Source organism: Coloeus monedula (genome assembly GCF_965178545.1).
Source record: "Coloeus monedula genome assembly, chromosome: 4".
Taxonomy (NCBI): domain Eukaryota; kingdom Metazoa; phylum Chordata; class Aves; order Passeriformes; family Corvidae; genus Coloeus; species Coloeus monedula.
This window is the reverse complement of record NC_138784.1, coordinates 29,030,194-29,045,266: the sequence shown is the minus strand read 5'-3', so window position 1 is coordinate 29,045,266 and position 15,073 is coordinate 29,030,194. Positions and strand designations below refer to the sequence as shown.

At 40.9% G+C, this 15,073-nt stretch overlaps 2 protein-coding genes across 3 annotated transcripts in view; one reads left to right on the top strand and one right to left on the bottom strand.

The window, feature by feature from the left end:
• Window positions 1-3,166: 3,166 nt before the first annotated feature.
• Window positions 3,167-14,281, bottom strand: DEPDC4 (DEP domain containing 4). Its single transcript, XM_082280761.1, has 9 exons — window positions 14,098-14,281; window positions 12,694-13,120; window positions 12,066-12,217; window positions 11,350-11,536; window positions 9,551-9,777; window positions 8,558-8,700; window positions 8,213-8,338; window positions 6,904-6,982; window positions 3,167-4,459 (listed from the first exon to the last, which is right to left on the bottom strand). The coding sequence occupies exons 1-9, from the start codon at window positions 14,180-14,182 to the stop codon at window positions 4,242-4,244; spliced, it is 1,644 nt and encodes a 547-aa protein (XP_082136887.1). The 5' UTR covers window positions 14,183-14,281; the 3' UTR covers window positions 3,167-4,241.
• SCYL2 (SCY1 like pseudokinase 2) overlaps window positions 14,282-15,073 on the top strand; it is a 32,055-nt gene continuing 31,263 nt past the window's right edge. For both annotated transcript variants that reach the window (XM_082280758.1, XM_082280757.1), the window contains exon 1: window positions 14,282-14,451. The gene's annotated coding sequence lies outside the window, so the exon portion shown is untranslated. The remainder of the gene's footprint in view (window positions 14,452-15,073) is intronic.

Sequence of the window (15,073 nt, the reverse complement as noted above, 5' to 3'; positions counted from 1 at the left end):
TGGCTACCTTGCTTAAGGGCAACATCAAAGAGTAGCCAGTGCTTCAGAGAATGGGAGATAATCTTTCTTCTTAAATATGATCTTTTTTACTTGGACTGCCAGCTCATGGTTGATTTCCTCCATGTGCCAGTTTGGTCAAATTTAGAAATAGATCCTCTGAGAGAAGGCACAACCACCCCTCCCCCACCAGGTTCAGGAAAAATAAATTTTCCTTGAAGGAAAGAGACAAAAACTCTTTATTTAACAAACACACAGGAAAAGGATGATAATGCCAAATAATAAAACCCCTCGCCCTACTGAGAGAAACCTGGGAAAATTTCAGAGTCCTTCCGTAGTCTCTCTCCCCCTCCTTGGAGCTGGGACAGGGTGGTGGGCCCACCTCCAGGGCCAAGGCCTTGGTGGAAAGTCCTCCCAATGTATTCTGATGTTGAAACCGTCCAGCAGAGAAAAAAAAGGAAAAAAAACCAAAGTCCCAGGAAAATGAAAGTTCAATTCTCCGAAGGAAAAAGAGCTGAGGAAAAAACTGCCAAAAGCTGGCTGGAAAGGAAAGCAAGCCGGGTGCTTCCCTTCCCTCCCACTCTCCTGCTGCAGCTGAAAAAAAAGTCTCTATCTCTGTGTGACTTTGAACAAGCTACAAACTGCTTTGAAAAAGTTTTGCTCAGTCTTTCCTTCCCCCTCTCAGGCTCGGTTTAAAGGCATAGAAAGGTACACAAATTAATTTCTGGGCATAGGGCAGCGATATGGGATACACATCATAAAGTCACCCCGAGACACTCTATAACCTGCTGAAAGGAATGAAAGGGGTACCTTCCTGCTGCTGTTAGCAGCTACGTGAGCCACAAAGGAGGCAGCTAGGGTGTGAAGGCATGAGACCAGCACCTACAAATTGTTGGACACAGATTGTATGACTTTGTGTAGGACATGAGTAAGTCTGGTACACTGTTACTTTGATAGCCATGTGGAGAAGTCCTTGTGTCCAAGCTCTCGTTTTTTTAATGAACTGCTTCGTGAAAGTATCAGCATGCTTTAGCTGGGACTTAAAGAAACATGTTCGTTGTTCCCATGAAAGCACTAATGGAACTTTTTCCTTGGTAGGAGCAAACATGAATGCTCTATGAATAGAAGCAAGCCTCCTTTAAAGGTGGCATCATCACTTGTGCTTTGATAGGAGTGTACTGAAAAGTCAAATCTTACTAAATCAACTAAACTCTTCACTCTGAAAATTTTCTACTTCAAACAAATTCATACTGGCAATTAATATGATAGCTCTATGCTAGAAATCATAAACAGAAGTGAGTGACAGGTCCCAAGTTTCCCTACCACATGATTCTGTGTCAAATACTGTGAAAAATATGTGACAGAACTTTCTTAAGTCCAATAAAATTTTTATCATTTTGGAATTTGATTGAAAACCAGTAGTCTCTAGTTCACCAAACCTGTTCTGTTCAGTGGGCCCTTAGATGTAAAATAACAGGCTTCTGTCAACAGAAGATTAAAGGTTAGTAGATCCTCTTGTCAGAGTATGTGACAGAGTATGTTTTGAGCTCTTCCTTTCCTTTACAGAACTAGATCAATCTTAACTTCTTGTCCTATGAACTGAAGGGAACCACATGACAGCTATAAACTACTGCTTTGAACACTTCCTTACTGTTTAATACCTGGTTCTACACCCCTTGAGCTGCCTCTTCCTTATGAACACACTATGAAATGATAAGACTCATCACTTTTTATACAATTCTTTATTATCTTTAAATTAGCACAAGAAAGTTCTGATCAAGTCACAAAGTGCAAGTTTGTTTTTTAAAAACACCGTTTTCCCCAAAGCAATTCCCAGCCCGTGTAGCCTACAAATGACCATGTTATCACCCCTCCCTGTTAACCAGGTTTAGTATTTTGGGTAAGATGCAGTAAAGGGACTAAGGACAGAAAGAGAGAAAGAGAGAGAGATTAGGTTTTTTTTTCCTAAAACCCCTTTCTTCCACTACTCAACATCAGAAGCACTTGGTCAGGAAATACTTTCCTGTGTACAATTCCCAATAAGCTGCTTCTGTATATGCTCCCTCTTCTAGGAGAATGATCAAAACCCCCCACACAGCTAGAAAAATAATACATGGCCCTGTAGGGATTAGGGCATTCACCTCTGAAAGGTGAAACTTGGACTTTTTTCCTCCTCTAGAAATTATTTATTTCACACTGGTGAGTCACAATTAAATAGCAAGTGCATAAACAGGGATTCGTGGACAGAGATTTCAACTACATTCCCTGACTTCTAATAGGGCCAGGCATTCAAATAAGGCTACTTCAAATATGCAAGTTAACTAAGTGTACAGGTAAGAGGCTGTGTTGTTTATATCTAACAGTGTAACTATTTAAATTTATAAAACAAAAGAGCACTTGTTTTAAGACAGCTTTGGTATCCTGCCGACTTTACTACCTTTGAAGCCTAGGGGAGGATGGAGATACTTAAAGCAGCACATTCACAATAAAAAAAATCATGCTTATAGTGGAGCTAGTCCAGCAATGGGGCCATGAAAATGATAAGGAATTGGAGGATCTGTCACACAAGGAAGAGGCTGAGAGTGCTGTGATTGTTTAGCCTTGAGAATACTCAGGGGAGGGAGTGAAGACGACTGAGCCAGACACTTCAGCAGTGCCACTGAAAGGACAGGAGGCAGTGCAAGAAATTCTACCTAAGCCTAAGGCAGTTTATTTTGGTTGGGGTTTTTTTGCTTTATTGCAGGGTTTGTTTGCTTGTTTTTAAATACTATGAGACTGGTGAAAGTCTGGACCAGACTCATCCAATAGGCTGTGGCATCTCTGTTCTTGGAGATACTCTAAACTCAACTGGAAAAGTCATTGAGCAGCCTGCACTAATCGACTCCACTTGGAGCTGAGTGGTGAGACTAGACCAGAGGTCCCTTCCAATACCAATTCTTTGTGTCTTTTAGCCACATACTGGACAATGTCTGTTGCGAGAATGGAAGAAGTAATACAACCCCTATCACACTATATTGCATATTTATTACGAAAAAAGGCTGAGACAATTGCAATTGTTCAGCCTGAAGAGAGAAGGCTTTGGGGTGCCCTAATTGTTGCCTTGCTGTACGTAAAAGGAGCCTACAAAGAGACCTGGGGAGGGCCTTTTCACAAGGGCATGCTGTAATGACAAGACAAGGGGGAATGGCTTCAAACTGAAAGAGAATAGGTTTAGATTTTATATTAGGAAAATATTCTTCACTGTGAGGATGGTGAGGCACAGGTTGCCCAGAGAAGTTGTGGATGCCCCATCCCTGGAGTGTTTAAGGCCAGGCTGGATAGGCCTGTGAGCAACCTGGTCAGTGAAAGGTGTCCCAGCCCATTGCAGGGGGTTTGGAACTAGATGATCTTTAAGGTTCATTCCAACCCAAACCATTCTATGATTCTATGAATGATTTGAATCAACACTTCCTTGTTGATGTACAGTTAACCATCAATGTGTCAAGACAGGCCAATATACTTTCTAGCTTTGCCCTATGAATTTATAAACATTACCAAAGTATTTATGATAAATAACTGGACACTATAAAAATATTCTCATGTTAAAATAAATTACTCAAATACACCAAGAGATCTAAAACAAGACCATTATTTCTCATGTTTCTTCAAAATGTAATTTTTTGCTTGAATTAGCAGCAGCTCAGTCTGCCAGAGTGGGGAGGCAGTAACAACAGGCTCTAATTACTGACTGCAAGCACACACAGCTTCCCTGTCTAATAAATCTTTCCTGCTGCAGATTCAAAACCCACTGACCTGCTTCCAACATTTTTGACACACTTTGTACACACTTTTACAATACCCACAGGAGTCATAACCTACAGTTTAAGATTAGATTATTATTAATTACGGATAGAAAATATTAAAACCCCCTACTGATTATCAACCCAAGCATGGCTCAGAATGTAGACTTGGCTCAGATAGAAAGCCGTGGAGTTGTGGGACAGATGGAAAAAAGTGCCAAACCCTGAACTGAAGGCAGCCCAAGCAGTGTGCTGCTATTACTAAATTACAAGTAAGGAAGTATATTCTACTTAAAAGATTAATTAGATTTAATGCTTTTTAGCAGCATAGTAATTTTGATGGTTGTAATTTCCTGAAACTGAAGATGTAAAGACACAAGAAGAAAACATTTTTTTATGACCAGTTTTCATGTGCCTCCTCCATTCTTTAAAAAAAAAAAAGATTAAAAAAGGCTGTATTGAAGTCTAACCATTCGGAGTACAAAATTCGCATGTAGTTTTACAACCACTACAGTAGACAAGAGAATGGTATTTTCGAAATTCTTTGATTAATTTCTTCTTTTGCTTCGAAGGAACAGTAGTGTCATTGTCCATCTCTTGAATCAGTGCTAGAAGATGCTGATTGGTTTGTTGTTTTTGATCTTCATATTCTTTAGGTGTAATGCGCTGACAGAAGGTGAAGCCTTTGTAAGAAATCAGAGGTTCAGATTAAGTTTCATGCATCATATAAAAGCCGTGTTAAAAAATACGGTAAGCAACATAGGTATACTGATATTCCAGTTCAGATGTGATTACATCTACAATCAATGTGAAACATACAGCCCTCCATTGAGAATGGATGGAAATCTAAACATTAATTGCAAAAATAAAGTTGAAAAGCAGTGTTACAAGCACAGTATCCTAGATGATTCTGTATTGCACACAGGCCTGCAAGACAAGGAGCAAATACAGTTCTCACACAGAAACCACAATGAAGAGCATTACACAACAAGAATGGCACCTTGCATTTGTCAGGATCCAAAGATTCCCTGTAAGCAAATCAGATCTGTGGCAAGGCCCAGTACCTAATGCAAGTGAACAAATACTTTGGAGAAACAGTTGCCTGTAAACCACACTTCAAAAATCAGGAATAGAATTTAGGAGCTTTTAGGTGAATAGACAGTTGAGCATGGTTTGGGCAGCAGAAGCAGAGCTGATGCAAGAGGCAGTGATTCAGGGTGAGGGCAGAGCAAGGAACAACCCTGAGAAATACTCAACTCAAGCATATCTTAGCTATAAAAAGCTTGTGAACCTCTGCAGTAAAGTACTGCCCTGCAAGGACTCAAGCCCCATCACTGGGCAGGTAAGTTCTGGCCTGAAGAAAGACTGGCATTCAGCTACTCCTCCACTCTTTTTCTTCCCATAGATATTAGAGAGCAATTTGGTTGAACAAGTGTCAGTTGCCTAAAGGGGAAAAAATGCTTACTAATCTTCTTTACAAACATCATCATCTTTAGGCTTCAGAGAGTAGTATTAACCTGAGCTGTCAAGAGTTTTCACATGGAGCTGTCCTCCCCTTCTTTTACAGTAAGTTTGTCAAACATCAATACTTGTTATGGTTTAGTAGAATCAGATGAAGAAAAAAAAGACAACTCTTTCAAAAAAGGAAGCTTAACAACTGGGAAAGAGATTTAACTCTTAAAACTTCAGCATGGATCCTTCAGTCTTGTGGTTTCAAGTGTCTTACTAGATTTAAGCCAACCCCAGAGTTCTCACACTGGTTTTAGTCTTTTTCATTTCCAGCAGACCTAAGGATTATGCTCCTGCATAGACAGACCCCTTTTCTTATCTGGGTCTCCCAGCCTTCCCTCCTGCTCCCACCTGGATTTAAGAAGTTCACCAGCTAAGAATGCTCAACAGCTTCTAGGAAGGATTTTTCTGCTGTCTCCTTCATGAGAAAAGGGAAAATGAGGCACCAGATTATGAGGCACACAGGCAAACAGGAATATGCCATGCCGGAGAGCTTACGATCAGATCAAACTAACTATTTCAACAAGTAGATGGAACCTATATGCATTTACAGACTGGGACTCCAAAACTTAGTAGGAAAAACGTAGCATGGGGTTTGTACTTCAGTTGTCTGTTCAACGTGCTCATGGAGATCACCCCGGCTCCAAGAATACTACAGACAGGCAGCTTTTCCTCTGTTGCTCATCTCTGGATTCTTTGGCTTCACAATATGTGATTCTCAGAACACTGAACTGGAAGGAATTTGGACTCATTCCAGAACCCAACACAGATGATAAAAGAGTGTACCAAAACTACTTCTCAGGCAGCTGCTGTATTAAATACAGTATTACACAGCAAAATAACTTAGTGTCATTTGGTTCCTGAGTGGTTTCTTTTCAGTGTTTAAGCACACAATGCACCGGCAATACAGAAGTCAGAGAAAGTAAAGAGTCAGAGAGAAATTCAGTTACTTAGGCCAACCCTTTTAATCAGTGTTGCAAGATATTTTTGGCAGCAAGGCCAGATGGAATGTTAGCTCATGAAAGAAATAAGCTGAAAAGCATTAACCCCACATACAAAAGGGTAGTGTAGCCTAAAAGGAAGGTATTTGACACTTGGTGTGTAAGTCCTAAGCTCTTAATAAACTTTGTACTTACACAGAAAAAGAAGAAAGTTCTTCAAAACATTTAGTCAAAACAGTAAACAAACAAAGTATGTGCTCAAGTCATCTATCAGAACCTTGAACTACTGAGTTCTGTGAGAATTTCTAGGTGTCTTGTGGCAAAAATAAAAGAATACTGTTCCTAAATACAAAGTCACATCAAATTCACAAACCAAATTATAAGCAAATCACTTCAGGAAGCATGTTTTGCACTACTATTTCCAGAAGTAATTATTTGGTAGAAAAATAAATAAATTGTAATATATCCAAACTAAATAATTAAGAGAATCCTTGTTCTCAATATTCACACCACTTTTGTTGATAGTGTATAATTTAGTATTTAGTGCATTAGTCACTAATCCCCTTAATGCTTCACTTGTAACAAAGGAAAAGAACAGTCTATGCAAAATTATAGTCAAGTGATGATAAAACAGTTTGTATACAATAATTTCAATAAAAATGTATCATATCATCTACCTGAATTGATATCTGGATCTTGCCCTTCTAGCAAACTCTGAAGTCTCCTACTTGTTAGTTCCAGAAGAGTTAAAGGAGCCTGAAAATACAACGCAACAAAGAAAAAAATTACAAAAGCAATACTTCTGTATTTTGAGAATCTAAAGCTTTCAGATTACCAATTTAAAAACACTTAGTTAAATGAAAAAGAATCTATGCCTACATTTATTTAGGTACACATTCAAAGTCTCTCACAGAATTGCACTAGAACAAATAGTTTCACTAAGATACATGTGTTTATTTCTGGTATTTCCTATCTTCTGGCCAAAGAAATAGGAAGCAAAAAGTTCTAGATTTTGCTTTCCATGGCAAAAACTGTAGTGTAAAACAAGCTGATTTCAGCTAAGGCTCTCAATTGCAGCTGTCAGTGAACCACTACCCACTTGCTGTCACTGCTACACAGTTCTGGCCCCAACTCCAGTGGGGAATCAAAACCCGAACCCTCATGTCAGAACCCTTAATAAAAAAAAAAAAAAAAAAAAAAAAAAAAAGGATTGGTATATTAACACATAAAAAAACCTCTCACTAATCACTTAATACTTCAAACTAAACTGGAGCTAATTAAAATAAAAAGTACCTTCTCCCATGTCTCTTGACCTGAAGTCAGAAGTGGAAATTGATGTGTTGCATAAAAATAAAAACCAGTGTTTTACTGAAACCAAATTCCAGTGAAGTTTATTTTTATAGGGTATGGTAAAGTCTCATCTTTTTACATGTGACAATATGATGGAACATAAAAAAAGGAGACCATAAAAAGTCTACATCTTTACACAATTCATCAAATTTAATAAAAAGGCTATTACCGTTTTGTGGTTCTATTTGTTTTCTTTAATTTAGAAGTTAACATTGCAAAATACCAAAGGATCTTTTAGAGTTGTCAAATCTATACACACACTGGGGTACAAGGGCATGCCATTTTTATACCATTCAGAGTACAACAGTGAACTTCTAAAGGAAAAAGACACTAAGATACCTAAATATTTAGTACACAGTCATTAGGAACAAGGTACCAAAATGACCCTACAAAAATTCTTAGTATTTTAAATATTTTCCTAATACAAATCATGCAAATAAAGAGAGAGGATATAATTTATAAAGGATTGCAAAGCTCTCAAAAATCTGTCCTCTATAGCCTGGAATAATTTCTCACCCTGTTTGGCTCTACTGTTAAACTGTAACAAATGGAACAGACCTGTCATACTCCAAAAAAGGCAACTCATGGCATTTAACATTTAAAACAACAAAGCCAATGATGTAAAGAGAATGATACCTTGAAGAGCTCAGAGTGATTGTCCATAAGAAACTGAGTCAGCAGTTCTGCCTGTAGTTTTGACAGTGTCCTGTTTTGCAAGATGAACTTTGTACAAGTCTTGATGATCACAAATCTGTTCTCAAACTAGAAAAAGCAGTACCCAGATTTGGCATTAGATAGAATCGCAGTGTCCTAGCGAAGACTAAGTATAACAGGATGCTAGCAGTGGGAAGAACGCCTTGATATTTGTTTTAAAACAGATCATACAGAAAGGCAGTGAACAGAATACTTCTAACTGGACAAAAATGATAGCTTTACTATGAAAAAGTGCTATTCTTCACATTAAGCAAAACAGATACTTACTTGTTTTTGCAATCTGTAGCCATGAGATTCCGACGCAATGGCTAGGAATGTAAGGAGCCTGTGTAGTTCTTCACTAATATTTGGTGCTAATAATTTTAAATAAAGTTGTAATGCCTCTAGAGCGTGATCTGTTTTTCCTTTTTCTGCAGTGGAGTAAAACAGCACATCCAATGTTACTATTCATTTTCAGAGTCATGAGTACTTATTTAAATCCCAATAATAATTCAACTTTTGGGAGGTTTTCCTTCCAAACAAGATTTCATTTTGTTCCAGTTATTAAAGGATTCTTCTCTCAACCCACAAATTTTACTTTTTCCTCCCCTACCAGGGGCAGGGTGGCAGCAGGCAGTGAGTGAGCAGCTTTGTAGCACTTAGTTGGCAGTTAACTAAGTCAACCTTCTGGGTTAAGGCACAACAACCCAATAGGACTGAAGTAGCAACAAAGCCTATTTAGGGTAGGATTTATCTTAAACTTGTATTTAAATGAAACCCTTCTGGTTTACTTGTATGCATATGACGGGAGGGTTCTCAATAGTCCCTTTTATCATTTTAAGTAACTTCTGTTACTAAAAAAGACCCTAAGTCCAGAACTTTAAAAACCTTATTCTGGTTAACATGAAAAACTTCATAGCAGTGATTTTAGTTTTATGCTCTTAGTTAGAAGTAGCAATAAGGGAGATTCTGACTTGGGGTAAGGAACTTTCACAACGAGAGCAGTTACATATTGAAAGAGTTACCCATAGAGGTTGGTGAATCTCTATCCTTCAGATTTTCAAAATTCAGCTGGACCAGGCCCTAAGCAAATTGATCTAACTTTGAAATTTGTTCTTGTCTTGAGTAGAGGTTCTTAATAGTGATCTTGAGCATTTCTGTCCAACCCAAAAAGTACACCTGCAATGGCACTGCAAATGGTGTCATGATTCAGTCAATTGTTGCTTAGTGACATCCTCTACACAGCTTTCACCTGTATTTTTTGTTCCAGGTTGCTCTTACCTATAAGTTCTATAATTCCTAAGTGAATATCAAGATCCTGAGTGGCAAGAAGAGAGTCCTTCTTTTGAGTGTAATACTTCATTATAACATCAAAAAGAATCTTTTTGTATGTATTCAGACTGCTGGGGTTGTTAGTGCTTTGAGGTAACTGCTGACTAACCATCACTAGGAACTGGTCAGGAAAATACTCCAAGCATTCAATGGCAGCATAGAGCCATCGGTCAAGCCTGTAGAAGGAAAAGTTAGTTTTAGTGCTTGCTTTAAAATGCTCTACTTATTTTTATTTTCACAGGTTCATAGAATATTCTGAGTCAGAAGGGACACACAAGGTCATCATGCCCAACTCTTAAGTAAGTGAGATTGAATCCACAACCTTGGCGTAATTAGTACCATGCTCTAAACAACTGAGCTATCTCAGGGTCCATTTAATCCTTTAAAGAAAACTAGATAGACATAACCATGCAGGTATAGTCACATATATGAACCACAATGCTGAACTGGTTTATTAAGCAGTTTATGTAACTTATTTCACTACAGCAGTTCAAGGACCTGCTCAAAATGAGCAACTTCCATGTTCTTCCTATGCTAAAGGCAATACACCTGAGATAAACCCAGATCAGGCTGCAACCATGCCAGACTGTCACTGACCCAGGAATTCAGCTAGTATTTAAAAACCAAACACCACCCCACCATTACTCCAACACACACAGTGAGAATTCACCAGGGCTAACCAGGGTGAAAAAAACCAAGGGACTGGATCTTTACAGAAGAGAAAAAAGACAGTTTGAAAAAAGAGAAAAAAAAATGTAGGTTAAATTCCAGAAGACTACAGAAGCAGTTTACTATATGACCTACTACAAAGGCATAAGTTTTCACAAGTATCTGTTGTCTGTATATCTTAACTAAGGGAAGAAAATGTAAGAACAACCTGAAATTCAGGTGGATAATTCATTGTTGAAAGAAGCCAGAAGATCAGAGGAAAAAGTCTCAACCATGTACAGAAACAATATAAAATTATAGAAATGTGTGGGGCAGAGGGGCAAGTAGTTTTATATGATTCTGGATGTAAAATAACTTATCTGAACCAATGACAGGTTGCAAATATTATTTAAGATCCACAGAATCTTATTTTTATCATGGAGAGCAGAAACAAAGCTTGTGAAATTGCAGATAAAAATTGTATTGATTTGACACAAATAGTAATTCCTAAAGGCATTCACATGAGCCTTGACATATTCATTCAAAGAAAATGCAAGACAGAGGTTAGTTTAAGTAAACAGGAACACTACAAAAGTAAGAGAAGATTTAAGGAAAAGAGCACTGACAACATGCAGCCACTTTTACTTTTATACTCTCATTACATAAACATTCTTCAGTGCTACAGCTTAGTTTCTCCTCTTCTCTTGCTAACAAAAGATGACTTACTGACTTTGTATCTTCACAGCATGGCCACCAGGAACTGTGACAAACAAACAAAAAGCCTCAGAATAAAATTCTTGAAGTCCTAGTATCTGTTAGAGACCTAAGAGTAAAGAATCTGGTCTAGAAACTAGGAGTGTTTACAACACTTGAACTTAAAGTTTTAATGTTTACTTAAAATGCTCAAATGTCCAACTTTAAACATATACTTCCTGTGAAATCACTTACTACTTCTGAAAATAGGTCAATCACATTATTGCCACCCCTGTCTACAAGTATACAAGCATAATTATGTCTGTTTGTTCACTTAACACAAATCTTTGATCCAGAGTAAAATAAAGCCTTCACTAATAAATTCATTTTATAGATGTATAACTTACTCGGGCAAGTTTAAGCTACATGTAACCTCTCTGTCCAGGAAAGTATTTGAGATAATCATGTCGTCTTCTTTGCCAAAACTGTCTGATTTTGTCTTCACTGAAGACACCAAGATATCTTCTAGAAGGGGAACATCAATTAACTGCAGCAGTCGTAGCAGAGTTTGCTGTTTCCAGACATCATCTATTACTGATACCATAAACAAACAAAAAACCCTCAGAAATAAGATCTTATGTAAACAGCTAACCTTTGTTTTTATGCACACAAGAATATTTTAAGTGTTCAAAGAAAACAGAGTAACAGTGTAGTGTGAGGTTGCTGTGTCAAGAAAGAAGGGATCAAAATACGAACACTAAAAAAAAGTCTCCCCCATCATATTAGGATTCAGAATAATCTACTCTAATTAGTAGAAGAAAAAAAAAAGACAAGTGAAAAGCAAAGGAATCATATAATAAAGATATTCTTAGTCTTAAAACCTATTCCCTTCTGAAGTAGTATTTGCATAAATAGCACAATTATGCAAAAACATAACCCTGTTGTGTTTCCTTCTGTTTAGTTACTACAAGCATTAACTCCTTTAACACTCATTTAGATATTTTGTCATTAGTGACAGGTTAAATTTGGGTCTCTGTGGAGCATTGTTTAACAGAAATGGGGCACTCAATCCAAGATACAGTGAAGAACAATCAAGTTGTAAAAAGAAAAATTCAGTCCTCACCTCCTTTTGAAAGCAGGCGAGTTGGTTCATTAACCATAATCTTCAGAGGTGAAGATGCATGAACGTATATTGATTGAAGAAGCTCCTCAACCCTCTTTTTATCAGCTACTTCCAATGCTAAGGGGTTTGAAAGTGTTGTGTCACACTTTGTTCTGCTTAGGGAGTGAAGAAAAGGTTAGGTGTATAACAAATACTATTAGGACACATTTGTCTTTGTTACTGAATTGTTCTTAAATCAGAATTTTAGGGCTTCATTATATCTGGAGTCTATCCTGCTAGTAGAATTCCTATCATCTAAATCTGCTTTGTGGAAAGGGCAAGGATATTGATTCCAAATACTGTTTGCTAGTTCCACTTCTTTTACCAGCTTTCAATAACTAGCTCATTCCTGCTAATTCCCAGATTTCAGCACAATTGATTGCAAAATCAAGTTACTCCTAGGCTTATGCTACTCTGCCAAACTCTATTCCAAATAACAGAGGGCAGAGCAAGCACTCTACCCAAAAATATGTGGTAGCATCTACAATTTTGGCATAACACCTTGTTTAGACAGACGTAACTTCATCTACAGGTAGCCCTCCTTAATTTATTAAAGAAAAAAGAGAAAGAATACTTCAGAATAACTCACTTGGAACATCTTTTTGTTTTCTGTTTGCAGATTCGTCCAGGAGAGAAGCTTTCATTGTCCTTATTTTTTCTTGGAAGAAGAGAATCAAGACTGCTATTTACAAATCTATAGAGACTAGTGTCTGTGTCTTCAAACTCTGTTTCTTTCCCATTCTTGAATAAGTAAAGCTTGGCTCCAACTGGCTCAAACACTTTGTGATCCATCAATGCTTGGCATACACGGACTCCCTTCAGCCGAGAAATATCATTGCAGCTTAGGTACATGCTTTGCATAAGATGGCTCAGTACCACATCAACAGCATTGGAGCCAGTGAAACAGTTTCTATATGTTTTCAGGTGTTGTCTACGTCTTTTGATTTCCACTTGATTGTGAAGGGCATGTATAATACTATTCCACAGCTGAGTTGCTTGAAAAGGACCATCACAATCTGCAAAATATTTATATTAAAGTTTCACAGATTTATAAACCTTTACTTTAATATTTTAAAAAAAACTACACTATGATTTTATATATCTTTAAAAATATTCAGAAATCAGCTGAATTTTACAAAGCAAAGAAAATATTTCATGACTCAGTCCTTCTTGTAAGCTGACTCACACCCAGTCAAGAGAAGAGAAGAAAAATCCACTAAAAACAGGCGAGGAAGGGTTTTTTGTTATTGTTATGACCATGCATACTGTATGTATGTGCTGTGTACATACACATTAAATTATTACAGAATCACAAAACAGCCGAGGCTTGCAGGAACCTCTGGGGTCGATCTATTCCAACCTCCCTACTCAAGCAAGGCCACCCAGAGCTGGTCGGCCACAACCACGTCCAGGCAGGTTTTGAGTATCTCCAGAAGTGCAGATGTCCACACACGATATCACAACCTCTCTGGGCACCATTGAAGAGAGTCTGGCTCCATCCTCTTTGCACTCTCTCTTTAGCTACTTGCAGAGAACCCCCCCGAGCACTCTCTTCTCCCAGCTGAGCAGACCCAGCGATCTCAGCCTCAGCCGGGGGAGGTGCTCCCCAGCCCCCAGTTTATCCTCACACATCGCGCCCAGCTCAGCGGACGCCAAACGAGCGTTTGCAGCGCATTAACCGCGCCTGCCTCCGGGTCGGAACACCCAGCCCAGCTCCACGCCCAACCGTACCAGCGGCGGCCCCCGTAAGCTCAGCTCCACGGGTACAGCCGGAGGCAGCTCCTCTCCGCCCCGTTCAGCTGCCGAGCCGCCCTAGCCCCGTCCTGCCCGCCGCCGGCCATCGGCCCCACCCGCGGCACCGACAGCCAGGGGTGGCAACACAAACAGCGGGCAGGCACCGGCCCCTCGCAGCCCACTCCGCTCCCCGGCCCCTCCAACACTGCGCGGGAGAAGCTGCTGCAGTGGAAAGACGGGGACGACGCTCTTCGCCCACCTCGGCGCCGCCCACTCCCCCGCCGCGGCTGCAACTCGCTCTGGCTGTGGATCCTCCTGAAGCGGGGAGTCAAATACCCCGCCATGGCCGCGGCCGGGCCGCTGGCGGAAGCCGGCGGAGCACATCACTTCCCGCCCGCCGCCCCCGGCCGCGCCCAGCGCCGCCCCTGCGGGTCGGAAGTGAGCCGAGCTCGGGCCGCCCCCGCCCCGCCGCCGAGGCTGCCGCCGTCGCTATGGAGTAGCCGCGGCAGGACGGGGCCGGAGCGAGAGAGGAAGTCGGCGTGACAGGCGGCCCGCCGGGCCCACAGGGCGACGGGCAGCCGGGCGCTGCGCCGGCAGCTTCCCGCGGGCTCAGGTGAGAGGCCGCGGCCCGGGGCAGGAGCGGCTGCCCGTGGCCTGGTGGCGCTGCGCGGGGCGGGCAGGGCCGGCCGGCTCCGCCGGGGCGGCGGTCTCGGGTCCTGGGCACCGAGGGCTGGAGGGGACTGACCGCCCCGGAGGCTCAATCGCCGCGCGGGCAGGGTCGGGCGGGGACCGCTGAGCTGCCCGAGCCGGCGGATCGGGTCACCTGCCGCCTGTGGCCGCGGCCGCCGCCCGCCCCCCGGCGCGCTGCTCCCGGGTGCCCTGCGCAGCAGGGAGCGCAGGCACCGGCCCCGCGGCGCAGTGCGAGTCCGCTCTCGCTGTAAATAACAGTCAATACTTTGTCCGGGAGGACTGGCCCGCAGGAGGCTGACCCGGGGTCTGTGCAGCGCGGGCTGGGTTTCACCTATCACCGGGCGACAGACAGAATCCTGTTCGTGGAACTCATTGCCTGAGGTTTTGGTAGGGATTCAGCTGAAGCTCAGTACCGAAATGGTGCATGAAAGTTAAGAAGGTGATGTGTAGCGAGAGCAGCTACACCTGGTACAGTGCTTCATTGCATTTGACCCTCTCGGGTTTTTTTGTAACAAATGCAAAAGACTGGTTGTGCCTGAAAAATG

Bases quoted from the DNA above. Each gene is read 5' to 3' on its own strand.
- DEPDC4 (XM_082280761.1), bottom strand. From the start codon at position 14,182: ATGGCGGGGTATTTGACTCCCCGCTTCAGGAGGATCCACAGCCAGAGC. The intron at 8,339-8,557 runs GTAAGTATCTGT...TGCTTTTTCTAG, and splicing joins GCTACAGATTGCAAAAACAA to TTTGAGAACAGATTTGTGAT. The intron at 4,460-6,903 runs GTAGATGATATG...TTTCTTACAAAG, and splicing joins AGATCCAGATATCAATTCAG to GCTTCACCTTCTGTCAGCGC.